The sequence below is a fragment of the Pleurodeles waltl genome, chromosome 10 (genome assembly GCF_031143425.1).
Source record: "Pleurodeles waltl isolate 20211129_DDA chromosome 10, aPleWal1.hap1.20221129, whole genome shotgun sequence".
NCBI classification, from domain to species: domain Eukaryota; kingdom Metazoa; phylum Chordata; class Amphibia; order Caudata; family Salamandridae; genus Pleurodeles; species Pleurodeles waltl.
The window spans coordinates 765795471-765814505 of record NC_090449.1 but is presented as its reverse complement, the minus strand read 5'-3'; the positions used below and the strand labels follow the sequence as shown (position 1 = coordinate 765814505).

Here is a 19035-nt window from a genome sequence, read left to right as displayed (position 1 = left end):
CCTCTATCAAAGGATAAAAGGGCCTGGAACTGACTGAAGACTGCTTCAAGTGCTGAGATAACTGTTTCTGAGGTCCTATCTGGTCCCCCTGGCTGGCTCTCTGTGGCCCAAATTAACTCTGACTACAATACAGCTAGCCAAATGTTTTAGCTCAAAAAGTTTCTAAGTGAATTTGCCAGTGCTTGTTTGTGGTTGAGTACCTAGCCCATATTTACTGTACCTTGTAGAATCTTCAGCCCTTGAGCCCCTCCGGTGGATCATTTTTATTGTGATGTATAAAAAAACAAAATAAAAATAAATACAGTCTTTTTATAAATTGATGTCGGATTTTTTGAGTGTCTTGTATATTTCCTCTTCAAATGTTTTGGTGCTGTTAAAAAGCTTTACACTTCCTCCTTTGTGTAAATCTTGCTACTCAGAGCCACAGCTATACAGGATTGAGCTAGAGGGTTTAACAAACAAAGTCTACTTTCCCTAAAGTGATTGGTAAGTGTATTACACAGTGAGATAGCACAACCACATCATAAAGCAGTGTATTTTATTATTATCAAGTGGAAAAAAAAAACAATAGGAACGTAGCATTTTGTCAGGCAGAACAGTGTTCAGTTTTCGAGTCTATCAAAGGGTTAAATGAATTTTTTATTTTTGTGAACCAATTTCACAGGTGATTGCTTGTGAGCAGCAGATGGACACCACCTATGATGCCAGATGTGATGCATGGTCCCTTGGCATTACTGCTATTGAGCTTGCAGATGGCGATCCACCCTTGGCTGATTTGCATCCAATGAGAGCCCTGTTTAAAATTCCAAGGTATGCTTATCAAGCTTCTAAATTTCTGGCACAGTGTGTTGTATTACTAGAGTGACAGCTGAATGGTTCAGTTAAAATTGAACTAGTTCAGTCATCAGCAAGCCGACTTATGCTGAAAAACAATATCTACCCTACCAGCCACCTTGATAGAAACAAACATAGCAAGGTTGCATGATAAATTATGTTACTGTCAGATAAATATTATCAATATTTACTATTACTACCATGAAAGATCTTACTGATGACATGTGCCCCACCTGGATAATAAATTGTGTATTCTGTTATTGCAGTTTTACATTTCTCATAAAACTTTCATTGTGCGTTGGATTCATTAAAGCTTTCCTTACCACCAACTAATCATTAAGGTTGCAACTAACTAGAATTTATCCAGGCGTCTTTTACTACACTTTGTATAGAAGTGAAATATGATGATTGAATATGGATAACGCATCATAAGCTGAAATGCAATGCTGAGAAAACGGAGGTACTGTTTTTTTGGTGAAAGAGCTGAAGAGCCTTGGAAATCCTTTTGACCAGTAAATGCCCCCCACCAATACATCAAACAAATGCTATAAATAATCTTGGCATTATGTTGGATGGGGAGCTCTCCTTTCAATTGCAGGTCAATGCTGTAGTTGGGGTCTGTTCTGGTCGTTTACGAGTACTGAGGATATTTTTGTATCTTCTTCCACTCTCTGCCTGGGAAACTGGTACTATAGGCCCTAATTACATCCAGTCTCGACTACGGTTCTGCTGTGTATTTGGGTCTGCCAGACTATCTGGTAAACAAACTACAGGTGGTTCAAAATGCAGAAGCCTGCTTATCGGTGGGTCTACCCCTAAGAACACACGACTCTGCACACATTAGATATTTGCACTGGCTGCCTGTTAGGAGGAAAATTCACTTCAAAACTCTGCTCTGGACCCATAAGGCCTTTCATCAGTCAAGCGTGGGCCACCTTAGGAAAAGGATTAGCTTTTAGGTGCCCTTTAGGCAGTTGCTTTCCTCAAACCTTTTTCTGGCCAAAGCCCCTAGGACTAGCTGGTCCAGAATCGGGGGCAGGCTTTTTTCCTTTTTGGGACCTCCCCCCTGGAAGAAGCTACCAGTAGAACTTCCGAGTATTTCTGCCACCTCCCTATTTCGAAAAGAATTTAAAGCGTGGTCCTTTACAAAGGTTTAGGGTTTTTTCTCCCAATAGTGTTCACCTTAGTGCTGAGCACCAGTACACTCATCGGAATAACAGTTGTGCATTAGAAATGCAATTTACATTATATTAGATAGAATATCACATTCATTACTACAGAGTTTTTAATAGTGCTTACCTGTCAACTGGTGAAATTACCTTGATGTAACCTGTGTAAAATGCTAGTGATGCTGTATGAGTGACCAATCAAACAGATAGTGGGCATTGGATATTTCTACCATCAGTACACTTGCTGGTAAAACATCTGAGCGTCATTGACTGGAAACATGAAAAAGACAACTATTGGCATGGTATCAGTTTTTAACAACAGTTGCTAGGAAATATCCTTTGGATAGTTGGCAGAGAAAGTTCCTTGATACTTTACGTTTAGGCAAATTTTGTGGAACACATCATTTTGATGGACTGCTCAAACTGCAAATTGGTTCTCCACAGCAGCACCCTTCTGATACGCCCTAATAAAGAGACCCTTACCTTATCATTTCATCCTATAGTCTCAAGGGGCTTGCCTCCTTTCACACTCCAAAAACAAGACTTGGCTAGTGGCATTATTATTGCAGCATTTAAGGTGCCATACCTGGAACCAGAGGAGCTGCCAAGTGGAATTTACAAATAAGTCAATTGGGCCGACAAAAACCCATGAGCATTATGACCACAGCCTTTGCAGAAATTGATCACATTCACTGTGTGTTCGCATCACAAACTTTACTGGTGCAACTTGTGTTAGGCTTGCTAGTAGGTATTCCAATATTCATTGGTAAGATGATGATTGCAAGATGCAGGATGGATGCTGCTTATAGAGAACATTTCCAAACTCCACTTCTTCCACTTTCGGTCTTTGTTTCCAGTAGTATCTGGGGGAATTTGCAAGGTTTACTCCCAGAGATGGCCCGTGAAAGGGGTACCTATCCATCTGAATGTAGATGGTGACCACTGCATTGCTTTTTGTGGAGGAGGCTTCCTAACCACCTCACAGAGGAGAGGAACCTTGGTACAACCTGAATGGTTTGACCCTTTGAACTTCAAGGATGCAGAGACTCTGCATTGAAGTGGAGTTTGTCCAATAGCTTTAACATATAATCCGGAGCAGCTTTCCCCCACCCTGTTGAACCTGTACTGGACCTGCATTGATTCTGTTGCTAGTTGTAATTCCAGAATCCTAATGCTGCCTGCTTCTTCTGGATAGGAACGAGCCTGACAGCCAGTGCTAACATTCTGATGGCCTGCCCTTCTGCCACTGACTCTGTCTTCATGGAAGCTCCTAGCCAGTCCAGTTGGAAAGGAGCACAGCATTTTGGAGCCCTCACTACCCAGGGTATAGATTAGTCATTGAGATTCATGGAAGTGTGAGTCTGAGACTTGTGGTTTATCCAACTAAAAAAGACTGCATACCAGAGGGGTTGGGTATTTGAATGAACAGCTTTAGCAGTGTAGAGACTTTTTTAAGTGTGTTAAAAGGAGGGATGACGATTTTCTGAAAAGTAATTTACATCCTTGACACCCTTCAAATCTAAATATTCGCAATGTGTTGCTAATAAGAACGTGCTAACAGCAAGTAGAACGTTGGTAATTTATACACATGCTAAAAGAAACTCATCTGCAGCAAATTCTGTTACATGAAGTTTAAAGATGGCAATCCAATTAGACTGCTCACAAGGTTGAGGTTCTGTTGCAGTGATCTTTGCATAAAGACTTTCAGGTCATAGGTTCCAGTGCCGATAAAACAGCTTAGTGAGCTGATACACTTGATGCAAAATACATATTTCCCTTGTTTGTGTGTGCCACATCAATTCCGTTTTTAAGGTATCAAATACACAGCACAAATGTATCGCCCAATGACCAGTGGACTCCACTTCAGAAACATATACGAGCAAGAACATTTCAAGCTTGAGGATATGTTCACATAACAGTATAATCTTCTGTGGATGCCAAAAACAGAATGGGATGATGAAGTGGAGGACTGAACTTCAGAGAAACCAGCGCGTAATTTCTATGCCATGTACTCTGTCACTCAATAGCAATGGAAAAAGGAGCTTCATCATCTTTACCGAATTGATTTTTATGAAGGCAATGCTGTGTAGATATGTATATTGGTAGCTAGAGAGGCAGAGATTTCCTTGCTAGACAGACACCTGGGAAGAAGGAACAGACATGTGGAAGGGATCTAAGAGCCTGATTTAGTGTTTGACAGACAAGATTTTACCTGTCAGGGTGATGGAGTAAACTACTCAGTCACCTTGACGGAGTACACAGCCTCCAAATTTAGAGATGTCCGATGGCCCCGTAGACATTTCCTGCATTGGCAGGAACTCCCTTTATGGTGGTTCCTGTCATTGCACTGAATGTCTGATGGACTACTTTGTGGCAAATGTTTAGTATTTTTTTATTTTCTAAAACAAAATTCCTAGTGGGAATTTCATTTTGGAAATAATATTAAAAAGCGCAATCACCCCTTCGCCATGGGAGATCCTAAGTGGGGGTAATTTACAAGTTTTCTCTGCTCCTTACTGCCAGAGTTCACTTGGCGGTGACAGACCATGAAATGTGACCAATGTCTGCCCACTCTAATTTGAGAGGGCAGTTAAATAGCCAAACTTCCAATGGTCCTTCCTCTATCGGCCCATTGGCGGTATATGTAAGTGGCAGAGATAGAGAAGTCTCTCCTGCTGACGTACTTCTGTTCTGTCTGACTCTAAATGAAGTGGGAGGAACTTCAGTTTGACATAGAGGGTACCCTTGAAATGGAGTATCCTCTCCTCCAAATTTGCTAATATAAAAGTACAAGGGAGGAATTTGTGTACTTTTGTACTACTTGTTCATTTCACATCCCTTCCCTCTCCAAAACAAATGAAGACCTACAGAAAAATAGCTCTCTGACTATGACAAAGATGTTTTGGCACTGTCTACAGGCCCCTGGTACCTAATAATATGCAGTGAGAACTTATTTTAGGGTATAAGAGACAAGAAGCACAGTTCTCTACCTTGAATACACTGCTTCAGATTACGTTAGAGCCATTAGGTCTCAACATCACTGAGTGATAACTTTGTCCTTGGCATGTAGTGAAAGAAAACAGACGAGGCACCTGTCAAAATATTTTTTTATGGTTAAAAGTGATACAGGCCTCTGCTGTGATGAGCCCAAGGGGAAACAAATAGAGACACTGAGAAACCATAGAAAGAGTCCCTAGCTCAACTTTCAACTGGAAAATGCACACAATTGCTGGGAAGGTGACACTCCAAATATCCTCTCCTGTAGTCATGCCCTCACTAGCCCTTACCAGAGAAAAGCAAAGGGCTGCTCAAGACAGCGATGGCTACAAGTGCATGTGAGATGAGAGAGAGACATTCTTACCAGCTGATGTTCCTCTAACCAAGAATTGATTTCAAGGGCCCAGCATCTTAGGGCCAAACTATGAATATCAAAGTTCTCCACTTAGGGGTGAGAGAACACAGTTACCAAAGGGTTGACAAAATAGAATAGAAGTTAGATGTAAAGGTAACAAGGTGTGGGATTTACCCGGTACAAGCTAAGGTTAAGTGGTGCCTAGCACCAGCTTTACTGCACACCCCTCTTAGAAGCCGAAGAAATGCCCATGCTGCAACAGAAGAGAGGAGGAGAGGTCTGGACAAGGAGGCAAACTGACAAGACGGTAACAACGCCAGAACTACAAACAGTAAGCAAGGGAATTAGGGAACTGATTAAAGGATAAAACAGCAAATATGAAGGGATCTAAACAAACTGAGTGCAAACTGTAAAGAACAGCAAACAGTCACAACAATCGCTGCTGCCAGACAAGGGAACCCTATCCCAGGGGGTTTGAAATACCTGTTTTTCCACTATTGACCCAGAAGTGTGCTTGGTTGTGCTGGACCTCTTGTGAATGAGGCTTTGCTTGTGAATCTGGGAAATCTAGTCTTTTGGGTATGAGTACTTATTTTCCACTTTCCTGGGTGCCATATCTTTAAAGTTACCAGTCTCCTGTGTCCTCATGTTTTGTGAGACCTAACAGATTGTATCAGAACCACTCTTGCAACTCTTTTGGAAGAGAGCACCAATTAAATTTAATCTGATAAATAACTTTGGTTCTGTCCTTTAGGCAATCACAGATGTAGAACCTGCCAGAATCGTTGTAAAGCTGTTCCAATTACGAAAAGCTATATGCTAGGCCAGTGCATTAAATCCAGTGCTAAATAGTGTTAACAAAGCAAACTTTGATCAGGGCAAGCATTCTCAAAGTTTAGCTTAAACTGGAAGAAGAGCACACAGAATTGCTGATTGATGCAGTTATGGAAACATTAGCAACCTAACAATTGTGCTGTTATTTAAAAGAAAGCATAACCCTTGTGCCCAGGTAGCTATAATTATGCCTTCCATGCATCATTTAACCTACTAATCAGGATTCAAGGAAAACATTGCTTGTTTTTTTTAAATATGGAAATTAAACTGTGTGAATGTATTTCTCTCGTGTATTCCAATAGGGTCATTTACAACATATCAACATTCCTTTAACAAGCCCTGAATTGTATGAGTACCTCTGACACCCTCCCATTTTGCCATGAATCTCAAATCTATTTCAGAACACAAAATCAGTTTCAAGACCCAGATCAGAAAACTCTCCAGAAATTGATGATGTACCATCCACATAGCTTGAACTTCCCTCTCAATGAAACCCAGAGTGTTCCTCATCAGTGTAATTCACTTCACATTGAAACACTGGGACCACATACTGCCAGGCTTGGAAAGCTTCAGTCGACCTGCAACCCCTGATTCCATATAATCCTTCATGGCCTGGATCATGCACAAGGCAATCTGGAAAAGTGACCCATATACCTTACATCTCAGTTGTCCTTCTGTCTAGAGACTTCAGAAGCAGGCAGGCCAATCATATTGTCAATCCAACAGCCAAGGAAGACAGGTGAAGGAAGTTGTTGTCTTTACTGCAGAGCATTTAGAAATTCTATGGTCGGCATCAAAGATCATTATAGATGACAACATTTGTTAAAGTAATTGCTAAAGATCCACATTTACCAAGGACGCCTCTTTAATGGCATTGCTCCTTTGACGTGTTGAGCCCTCCCTCTTTATCCTCATTCTGTTGCATGGTGCTTGTTTCTAACATATTCTGAAGTTGTCACCTTCTATTGTAAGAAGAGCACCATACAAAAAAATAAATACACTACAATAAAACTGTGGTTGAGCACACATTTGTGCTTACCTGTGTATAGGCCGATGAACCTTTTGATTCGCATGGAGTATCCTAGCCATGTAGTGACCAATGTTGTCGATAATCAATATGACCACTAAGAAAAACATTAATCTTTAGTCAATTATGTCAACATTTCATGAATAACCACAACTCAATATACAGCTTAACAATTATTTCCCTATTAGTTACAATACTAATCCATATGGTTAATTCAAACTTTATTCAATCAGCTCAGAATTTAGTTCATTAGTGACCACCAATAACATAATCTAATCAGAACTTGAGAAAACATATGCTCCAATGCTTCAGCATAAGCCAACAAACCATGAATATATCAACATTAATAGCAGAGTTCAGCAACCAGTTCGTCAATCATTTGTCACTGTCAGCGTCACCCAAAAGAACCTTACCTAACCCAGATTAGCATTAGCATGTGGGACTTCATGCGAAAACAATTTAGAACATGAATTTGGAAAATATCTAGCTAGGAGAAAAATTATTTAAACAGCGCAGTTGGTACCTAGAAAGAAAGGCACAAAAGTCGATCAGTCACATTGTCATAGCTACCTATCCACGGAATGGTTCAGCAACAAAGTCAGTCTTCGTCTTCAGGTCATCAATCGATCAGCAACGCATCAGGCTCTCAAGAGCATGAGCCCAATGACAAAGTCTCAAATCTCTTCTTCCCCAATATAGCATACAAATTTTGGAATGAGGTCTGAAGGTCTGAAGAATTTTCCCTCTCTCATGACATTATATTAAAGTTGCCCAGTCCATCCCCTAATTCCTAATTGGTCAATTAGTCACCATATATGACGCTACCCAATACATTCAACTCTTCAAATCTATGAATTATAATATTTCGTCGCTCTCAGGTTGTCGATTGGTTCGAGGTACGATGTCCTCATCATCAGGCTCATCAGGTATTGAAAATGTTGCATCTTCTTCTCCAGTCAGTGTCGCTATTGTTCGACACCTGGGGAAGTTCATCTAGCCTGCTCTACACACTATGGGCCTCATTACGACCCTGGCGGCCGGCGGTAAGCTGTCAGTAACACCCCCAACAGGCTGGCGGTGTTCCGCCAGCTATTATTACCGTGGTGCTATAGCCACAGCCATACCACTGGCCCCTCCAACATACCGCCAGGCTTCCACCTGGCGGTCATAATCCCCAAGCCAGCGGTGCCCTGGGGATTATGAGTCCCCAACCGCCAGCCTATCCACGGCGGTAAACACCGCCATGGAAAGACTGGTGGTTAAGGGGACTTGGGGTGCCCCTCGGGGCCCCCGCACTGCCCATGCACTTGGCATGGGCAGTGCGGGGCCCCCAGACACAGCCCCATCGTGCATTTCACTGCCTGAATTTCGGGCAGTGAAATGAGCAATGGGTGCTACTGCACCTGCTGCACATCAACATTGCCACCCGCTCTATTACGAGCCGGCTGCAATGTTGATGTGACTTTTCCGCTGTGCCAGGGGACGGAAACACTGTTACCGTCCGCTGGCCCAGCAGGAAAGTCATAATAGGGAGCCAGATATACTGCCAGCACTGTCGGTGTAGTGTAGCCATTTTTAATATAGCCTTTGTGCGTTTGCTTAAAGCATTAGGCCTCTGTGCACTTTGTTCTCGATGCATTTTATTTAGCCTCGTACTGTTATTTTTCAATAGCCAGTTTCACGGTCTTGTTTTATTTTCTTCTGTCACACTGTTTAGCTTACTTCAGTACCGGAGTTCTCAAACAATACATTCTTGCTCGCTCTGTGCTTCAGTCAAGGATACAGTCTGGTACCTTGCCGATAGATGTGGTAGAAGTTTAGTCTTTAGGGTTTGTAGAAAGTACACATTCTTACGTAGGGAAGTTTCTTAGAACACCGGCGTAAGAGGGAGATTCCGACCAGGGAACCGCAACTAGACGCTGACTGCCCTGTTTCAGATGCTGATCCAGATCACAGGCCTTTGCTCAGGTATGAGGGTTGATATCCTCCCGGGGGAACCCAAAAGGCAGGCTTAGAGGTTAACATGCTGTGCTCAAAATGGAACTTAGAAGAGAGAACGTAATCTAGTAGCACTATGATACCGTTTTTCTTATGTTTCACTCTCCTCGTTACTATTTCAATCCTACTGTGTTGTATGGTTCTGGTTATTGCAGCTCATGCTTTGTTATCTAAAAAGCAGTTGTTTTATTAAACCAATCTTTAAAACTCAAACTGCCTTTGTCATTCATATATGAGACCGCACTGTGTATGAGAGAACTGGTTGGGATCTGAGTGACCACAACTTCCCTGGGAAGCACGAAGATGTCATGCTCTCGGCTGCCCAATCATCTCTTCCCCATGGGAGAGATGAGGCACTGCTAGTTAGCCGGAGCAAAACCGGATTGAGGGTGACAAGGGTCCTTCCCCGTGGGTTAGACTTGGTCTCCCACACTGTGAACGACCCTGCTACCCAAAAATCCAGTAGTCTTATTAGGATAATGAGAGCCTACGCGACATGGCGCCGCCAACGATTGGTCAGGCTCCAATTTTCGGGTCCACCAGTCTCTCTCGGTCTCATATATTATAATGATCCCTCAGTTCCTTTAACGGAGACGTCCGTGGCACTGAGGACTTCCACCACCGCGATATAGGTAATCCTAGATATAGCGGATGGTTGTTCAAGCTTGAACTTTAAAAGGAAAGACCCCGTTTTTGGTGTGCCTTCTCTGAACCATCGCTGTTTTTCTAATGGCGAATCCCCAGGTAATACAAATAGCTCTTAATATGAGACAACCGCTCACAGCGCATTTGCTTGCAAATGGTCTTACGAACCAGGGGGGTCCAGTCACATTTGTGGTGGTTGCTCATGCAGCCTATAGGACAGAACTTTTTTACTCTTGGGTCACATTTCCAGCAGTTGATGGGAACACAAACACATTTCACACATATACGATTGCGAACGTGTCTGGCCAGTACAGGGCGTATGCATATTTAGAGATACCTCTATCTTATCAAGAACATAATAATTGGCTTGATGGCGCCCTACCCCATACAATATTACCAGTAAGGTTAGGTCCACTGAGTAATGATGGTCCGACCTGGCCTTTGTTGGCCACATATTCACCACATCCTGCAGTTGCAAATATGCCAGTGGCTGAAGTTCGTCGTTTATATACAGACTTAATGGCTACGTATAGACGCTTAGTACAATTTGTGAAGCAGCACTAAATACAAACCCAGCACGTGTTGCTCCAGCACAACAACATGCAGTAGCTCCAGGTATAAACCCGGCGACTGTGCACTCTATCATGGGTAAGGTTCCAGCAAAAACGGGAGGAGACTCCATTTTGGCTGGCGCAAAAAAATTATACGCTGGAGGCGGTATTTCCCCATACGGGACCTCAGGACAAACATAGAATATTAACTATGTGTTTACCATTTGGCATGGTCCCCACAGTGGAACATTGTAATACATGGGGCACGGTGTTTGCCGTGCTCTACACAACAGCACACGGAACACCGACATTGGCAAACTTACCGGAAGTGCTTAAACAGATTCAGGATGAATATGGGGCTGCCCCAGCCTTAGATTTGGGAATGCAACTGATGGGCAATTTTGCCACGGTTTCTTCAATAATATTAAGTAATCTTAAAGGGGAGGCGGTAGCACTAGCGGTGCGTATGCGTCTTCGTGACGTCCCGCAACTGGATCAGGAGCGGGAACTGCCTAAAATATTAGCAGAAACATATTCCAGTATCGGTCCAGATAGCCTAGGGGTCGACCACAGAAACCACAGTTTCAAGGGAAAACTAGTAAAGATAATACTAAACAACAACCTGAGGGTAATAAAAAGCGCTGGGAGAAAAAACAACAGACACCTAAAAAAGAAAGGGGAGAATCTCCGAGAGCGGAGACCCCGCAGACTAGGTATAATTTCAGAAATAGGGATAACTTGAAAACGCCTGATAGATATCAATACACTGATACACGCCAATCTCGTTCCTTTCAGGACTCATCGGAAAAGAGAAATGAGAGAGGTGGGCGGTCAGAGCGGAGAGCAGAGTACGTGAAACCAAGACAGGAATCACAACGCTCTTCAGAGGTTTCTGTCAAGAAGGAAGAGGAACTGATACAACAAAAACAACAGTTTAAAAAGAAAAAGGTGGCAGCAGTCTCAGTTAGACATGCCACACAGGAAGAGAGTTCTCCTGAAGAACAAGACGTGGGCACTGGCACTGCTAGATAGCGCAGCAGAGGTCACAATAGTTCGCCGGAATCTTCTAGAGCATCTGGAGGTGAAAGCAACTGATGACTTCATACAGGTTGAAACAGCAGATATGCGTGTCTCTGAACCCGATAGGGTATATAGTGTGACCTTACAATTGGAAGGAGACATTGAACGCACTATAAACGCAATCTTTTGGGATTGTGTGGTCAAGATATGACATTTTACTGGCTGAACAAGATTGGCCGTCTGACTTTGTTTGCACCTGCCCAGTTGGGGAGGAGGTTATTAAACCTTCGTTCTCACCACTTGTTCCAGGAGAACTCGCAGAGTCCTGTAGCATCAAGTGGGCTCTAGCACAAGCCCCTGCCTTATATAGAAACCACGTAGGGTGGGATAGGGATTCTCCATATCATGTAATTCCGATTAAAGGCGAACCTAAGCCACAACCGCAATATCCAATAAAACATGAAGCAAGGGCACAGGTGAGAGAAATACTTATGCAATTAGAATACCAGGGAGTAGTTGAACCCTGTGTCTCGCGGATGAATAATCCCTTGTTCCCTGTAGCTAAACCGGACCATTCATATAGAATAGTCTTAGACTACAGACACTTGAACGGACACACACGTACATATGCTATACAAAATTCACATAGCGCGGCACTAATGAACAACATGGTGCAAAAAAAGTACAAAACGACTTTAGACATCTCAATTGGTTTCTTCTGCCAGAATATAGCACCCGAAAGTAGGGATCTTACAAACTTTAGTGCGTTAGGCTCCCAGAAAAAATGTTTTAGTTTGCCTCAGAGGTATAAGAATAGCCCGGGACTGTTTGCGGCTCGTGTGACTGAAATCTTACACGGGTTGGACCCTGAAGCATTGTCATATGTGGATGATATATATATATCACGGATGACGAGTTACTACAACATTTAAGACAGGTAGCCCGCATTGTTGTTGGGTTTGCCAAAATTGGCTACAAATTTAACTTCAAGAAATCAAAAATTGCCTTCCTCAGCGTCATATTCCTGGGATATGAGCTGTCAAATGAAGGTAAGAGCCTAGCGCCCCAATTTTTTGAAAAATGTGCGCAATTGCAACCACCTAATACGATTAAGAAATTACAATCATTGTTGGGCTTTCTAAATTTTGGCAGAACATACATTCCTGGCAATGCACACGCATAAAACCATTATATGAATTAATACGTCCTGATTTTTCAAGCAGATTCTGGACGATTGAGCATACACATACTCTTCGGGAGTTGCAAGCAGATCTCCTAGCTGCAAAACATTTACATACACGGGACAATAAGACACATTTGGTCGTCAGGGTAATAGCTGGGGCCATTGGGTTTACGTACGTCACCTTTAATGAAGGTGAGAAAGTCCTGATTGGATACAAGTCTCACTTGTATTCGGCTGCTGAACAACTATTCGCACCAACTGCAAAAATTCTCACTGCTGTCCAGATGGCTGTTATTAAAGAACGACCTCTTGCCCAGGGTAAACGTATTATAGTCGTTTCCCCTTTTCCGGCCCTAGAGGCTGTTACAAAAGCGAGTGTTCCTAATGCGAAAGCATTGCACCCACAATGGATACAATGGGCTACGTCTTTAACAGCCACTGATGTAGATTACATTTTTTACCCTAAGTTACAGACTCAGGAATTTTTGCAATATGAAATTGAATATCCAGTTCCCTCTGACACGTTGCCTATTGATCATTATCAAGTAGTCATGTACACCGATGGCTCTGCGCAACCGGCAGTGGGGACAAAACACCAATATTCAGCTGCATGTGCAGTAGTGAGCGGCCATATGGAGGGGGAACGATTCTGCCCCCAACATACTTATACACAAACATTAGGGGACTGTACGGCACAATTAGCTGAGCTGAAAGCTCTATTGATGGCACTGGAACATACGGATCCGACACAGTTTACACTGATTGTTTGTGATACATATTATTGTGTCCAGTCCTTTAATGAATACCTACATTACTGGCGATTGAATGGGTTCAGAGATTCGAAGGGCAACACCATAAAACACAGACTACTGTGGGGGAAGGTAGCAGAACTGAAGGAGATGCTACCCAAGGTCCATGTTGTACATACTCTTGGACACCAGCGCGTTGGAATACACGTTGCTGGGAATACTTTGGCTGATGAAGCCGCAAAGTCAGCAGTTGCTACTGTGGCCACAGTTACTCGTTCGAGTTCCGAACCAGACACAGAGATTCTGGCTGACATAAAAGCTACGGTTGATGGCGCGCCTTATCCTAAAGGATTTCCTAATAAATATCAATACTTCATGGGAAGTATGCTGAATGCTGAGGTTAAAATTCCGGGCATAGGCGTACGCGAGATTCCCAATAAGGTTGTAAGACCTCAATTGATTAGTGCAGCGCATGAGGGGGTGGCATCTGTACATGCTGGTGTGGCCGCCACAATTTCGCTGTTACAGGCCCGTTACTGGTGGCCTGGTCTCTATAAGGAGACGAAGCAGTATCTCCTTTGTTGCAACATCTGTCAACAAATTAAAGTTTCAACGGCTAAGCGCCACCGCAGACGCCCCTCTTAATATCAAACAGACCATTACAATGTGTGTACTTGGATCATTGTGGTCCACTCACACCAGACAGTGCATACAAATATATCCTGGTGGCTGTAGATTCTTGCTCCAACTTTGTGTGGGTATGGCCACAACGCTCGGCTGATGCTCGAACTGTTATTAAAGATTTGCGTATCTTTGTCGGTACATATGGAGTTGCGGCGTTCCATTCGGACCAGGGCCCTGCTTTTGCCTCAAGGGCATTCAGGGACACCAAGGCTTCATTGGGGTCCAGCTCCAGTTTTCGTCTCCATTTCATCCCGAGGGAAATTCTGTTGTGGAGCATTTAAATCGCGATTTAAAGCAATCCTTAATAGCAAGAGTCTTAGGTATGGGTCCTAGTTGGCTAATCCACCTTTATGGAGTACAGAGAACACTGAATAACCTGCCTAGAAGGTATCTGGGGGGTCGTACTTCATATGAGTGCCTGTTCGGAACACGAATGTTTGTTCTGGATCTAGATGGTCCTGGTGTGGAGGCGGCGGAAACGCCTTTTGACATAAATGATCGTGTCACTGTTTTGCAGGAATTACAACAGTTCCGTGAAGATAACTCTTCTAAAAGTGCTGCCTCCACAGGAATTAAGGATGTGCCAGTAACGCCTACTGGTTGGATTCCCCGAGTTGGGGATCTTGTGCGTGAAAAGGTCGCAGTGAAAAAAGAATTTGGCCCTTCTTATCAAGCACCAGTCCCTGTGATTGGGAATACACGGAACAAGAACTGTTATTTTACCACCGTTGCCAGGTGCCAAAGAAAATCGCTTTGTTTCCATTGACAATGTCAAGTTACAACATGTGGCCGATTATGCACAGCAGACCAAGAGGAACGTCCAGTAGTTCCTGAATCCCTCTCACTACTGGGGAAGATGTTCCGCTCCAAGTTATTTATACCAACACTGTTGCCTCTCCGAGCTTGGGGAGGGTGGAAGATGATCTTGCGATAGTTCCACTGACAACAAATAATTTGGAAACTTTTGATCGAGTCACTATGACTGCTGATGTTGCGGGTGGTGTGATCTACAGTGTACCACCGCGAGAAACACCGACTCCTCCACTTAATACATTGGCACCTTTTACAAGAACTGCCTCTGGGTACTTTGCCAACAACAACGATGATCTGTCGGACTCATTTGCCTCTTCAACACCTGCCCCAGGTCCACGTAAGCTGATTTATTGGCTTAAAGATACGTATTTTGTTTTTCCTTGGAACTATCTGTGGCTCTTATTGACTATGATAGCATTTTTTCTCTGGGTAGGGTTTGTCGTTACCTTTTTTCTGTTGATACATGGTCATTTTCTTCCTGAGAGATCAGTGGTTGAACAGGTGGAGGAGGTGTTGAAGCCACATTTTTCGTCACATAAGGGTCGAAGAGACTTGCCCTTTGTGAACATTTCTGCAGTACCAATTCCGGATGGGATTGTGTGGGATAAAGTAATGTTTGATATATACGGTCCCACTGAGATAATTCAAATACCATATGTTCTAAAATTATCTATGAATGATATCGTAATACCAGGCACTGTGTCTGATGATTGGGATGTGAAGACAGTTGATTCCATGATGAATGAATTACAATACTATACGGTCAATGAGAATTAAGATGTTTACCAATTTAAAGACAATTATGGTGACATGTTTTGTTATAATTATTACGGGCACCAATTTATACATAAGCAAGTAGTCCGAAAACGATGTTTGATTATACGCAATGGGAGCATTGCCCGACTCCCCCGAAGGGAAGTTCTAAAACATATTCTGAAAAATGTGCGTATTTTTCTGGGCATCATCCAATGGATGCTAAGTCATATTATTTTAAGTTAACTCCGTCTAAAGATAAGCAAATGTTGTTGACTAATACGAAATTCATATATTCAGATTCTTTTGTTTCCCGACTGTCGATTGAAGGTTATGAATATTGATCAAATAATGTTGATTTGAAAAGTGTTTGGGGAACAAAACATTGGCAGACACAGGGTAGAGAAACATTGTTTAGAGCATGTCTCATTCCCATCCAGATGATTTTTTTAAATGAAACAGTAAAACAGACTAGCTGTTTGGGCTTAGCAACGATTAGAGAATTGAATATGCCTAGTATACCTGTCCCTACAAAAAAAAAGGATTGGCAGAAATATATCAATGCCACTTTTAGTGAACTTACAGACTGGGTCCAGAATGGTACATATAACACTTCATTTGCACGTCCGGGCGGGTGGTTATTGTGGCCTGTAGACACCAATGGGTGTCATCAACGTTTTGTCACCTCCTCGGGGGGTTTCAGGACGAGTCAGGCAGACCCTCGCTATATATCACCTGAACATGCTGAAATTATTACTACATATAGTGTGGGAAAATTGTGTCAACAATGGTTAAAATATTCCTCGCTAGATGCAGTAAAAACACATCTCACTCTCCTGTCTAATAACACTGACTTGCAAGATTTTTTGTCAGGCCCGAAGACACCACGTAGGAAGCGATTCTTGTATGAAGTGTACAATGAAATATGGAAACTTTCCCAACAAGAGGCTGCGGCCCGGTTAAGGCAGATAGATCAGGAAAATTTGAAAAAGTCATTAGCTGTTGGGGATAATGGAATTCACACACTGTCCGACCGAATATATACCATCAACAACATCGTTTCTTCTGCCATAGACATTATACGATCCGATATGTCTTCTTTATATCATGGACAAAGTCAAACAAGGTCCATTGTGCAGTTGGGTTGGACACTTCAGACACTGAAGGCGGGTCGCGTTCCGTGGCAGCACATCAGGGCCAGGGAGATATTTTTTTCCTTTAATTTGACGCGACAACAACAACAGATGGCTAAGAAGGAGGCGACTTATGTTATGGTTAACATCGAAAAATTGGAAAGATTGCCTTTTACCGTGGCCGAGATTCCCTCAGCTGAGTGGTTGATACACAGGGTTATTAATCTGCCTATTTCTACACTACAATTCACTTCTTGTTTAAAACATGTTCCGGTAGGCAGATATGAAAAGCTGGGAGATAGTTATATACATGAGGTGTGGGAACTTCCCTTCTTGTACAAATGTCTCAATGGCTTGAGAGAGGTTTTTCTTAGCGGTAGTGAATGCAAGACTTCAGTTAGCCATTCGATGATTTGTAAGCAGTTGTCCTTGCATGGGGCATGTAATGCCTCGTTGCAAACCTGGCTTGCTATCTGAAGGGAGTTCCGGTCCCCTTGATTAAACGCACATTCCAGGTGCTTTCAAACGGCAGCTACGTCCTCCTCAAGGTTGTTACTTGCTGCAGGAATGTGTTGTTTCCCCCCACTAAATTTACTGGAGGTTGCAGATATCTGGCCTCACATTACTACTTCCAAGGTGAATTTTGACAAGTTAAGTAGACTAAAGGCTCCATTGTTTCAAAAGCATGTGGCCCTTACATCTGCGCGCGAGACCTACGCACTTCAGGTGGCAAGGTCATCAGCAGAAATACAGTCCCTGTTAAATACCAACTTCCCGAGCCACTTTTGTGAACTCGTGGGATGAACATTTAATGCGTCCAGCACAGCTGGATTAGCAAATTTTTTTAAAGCCGTAGGTGTTGGTTTTGTTCACACCTTCTCTTCCATATTTGGTTTGATACCTTCGGCTATTCGTTCAATTTTCGGAAGCATTTTGGGGGGATTTCCGATCACTTTGGCTTCATTAGCCGACGTTTTGCTGTGGCTGTTGTTTTTCCGCAATGGCTGTCCCGCCGCAACAAGAACGAATGTGGGCGCTCCCATCGGCGCAGTTGTGTCGTGAACGTATGATGCAGCACTTCGGAGCAACACTCCTGGGACATTTGGAGTGTGACTGGTCTCTGTCATTCAGACCGGTTTTGGATTGTGTGCAGCCCGTGTTTCGGTGCCGTTGGTGCTCGTTTGAACATGCACTTGACGTCTGTCTCTCACAGCAACGCCCCCCAGTGGTTGATGCTGATCTGTTGATGTTCCCGATGAGGGCTCATTCCCAGACATGCGCGCTGCAGCTGCATTTGCTTCGTGAGGCTGATTACGAATTACCCTTCCTGGAGGAAGTTGATATTAACTTGTTTACTGGCCCTGCACGGGATGTCGCCTTGGTTGATTCTGAGGCTTTGGAACACACCTGCTCCTTAATAGACTTTGGCGTGGATTTTCCAGTCTTGTCATCTGCCGAAGTGGAGAACCTCCTGCTTTCAATGAGCACTGTTTGAATTGGATTTGGTCTAAATTGACTCTGTTCTATGAATTTGGCTTTTAGCTGCATGCTTATTTTTAAATTTAGGATTATTGTGCTTTGGTGTCCTCTTGACTTGTTGAAATTATATACTTTTGTTTTAACATAGGGCATTTTTTAGGATTAGATTGAAACCACTTTCTACCGACAAGGGGAGAGTGTAGTGTAGCCATTTTTAATATAGCGTTTGTGCGTTTGCTTAAAGCATTAGGCCTCTGTGCACTTTGTTCTAGATGCATTTTATTTAGCCTTGCACTGTTATTTTTCAATAGCCAGTTTCACTGTCTTGTTTTATTTTCTTCTATCACACTGTTTAGCTTACTTCAGCACCGGAGTTCTCAAACAATACATTCTTGCTCGCTCTGTGCTTCAGTCAAGGATACAGTCTGGTACATTGCTGATAGACGTGGTAGAAGTTTAGTCTTTAGGGTTCGTAGAAAGTACACATTCTTACGTAGGGACGTTTCTTAGAATACCGGCGTGTTAGTTATAAAAACACTTCCTAGTCCTGGTACATGTAAGAGGGAGATTCCGACCAGGGAACCACAAGTAGACGCTGACTGCCCTGTTGCAGATGCTGATCCAGATCACAGGCCTTTGCTCAGGTATGAGGGTTGATGTCTTCCCGGGGGAACCCAAAAGGCAGGCTTAGAGCTTAACATGCTGTGCTCAAAATAGAACTTAGAAGAGAGAACATAATCTAGTAGCACTAGCACCGCCATGGAAAGACTGGTGGTAAGGGGGACTTGGGGTGCCCCTCGGGGCCCCCGCA

General features: G+C 43.1%; 1 protein-coding gene across 1 annotated transcript in view; it reads left to right on the top strand.

The window, feature by feature from the left end:
- Positions 1 to 19035, top strand: part of MYO3A (myosin IIIA) — a 1274985-nt gene that overhangs the window by 258119 nt on the left and 997831 nt on the right. The window contains exon 6 of the mRNA XM_069211361.1: positions 665 to 810. Coding sequence (XP_069067462.1) covers positions 665 to 810 — 146 coding nt within the window. The remainder of the gene's footprint in view (positions 1 to 664; positions 811 to 19035) is intronic.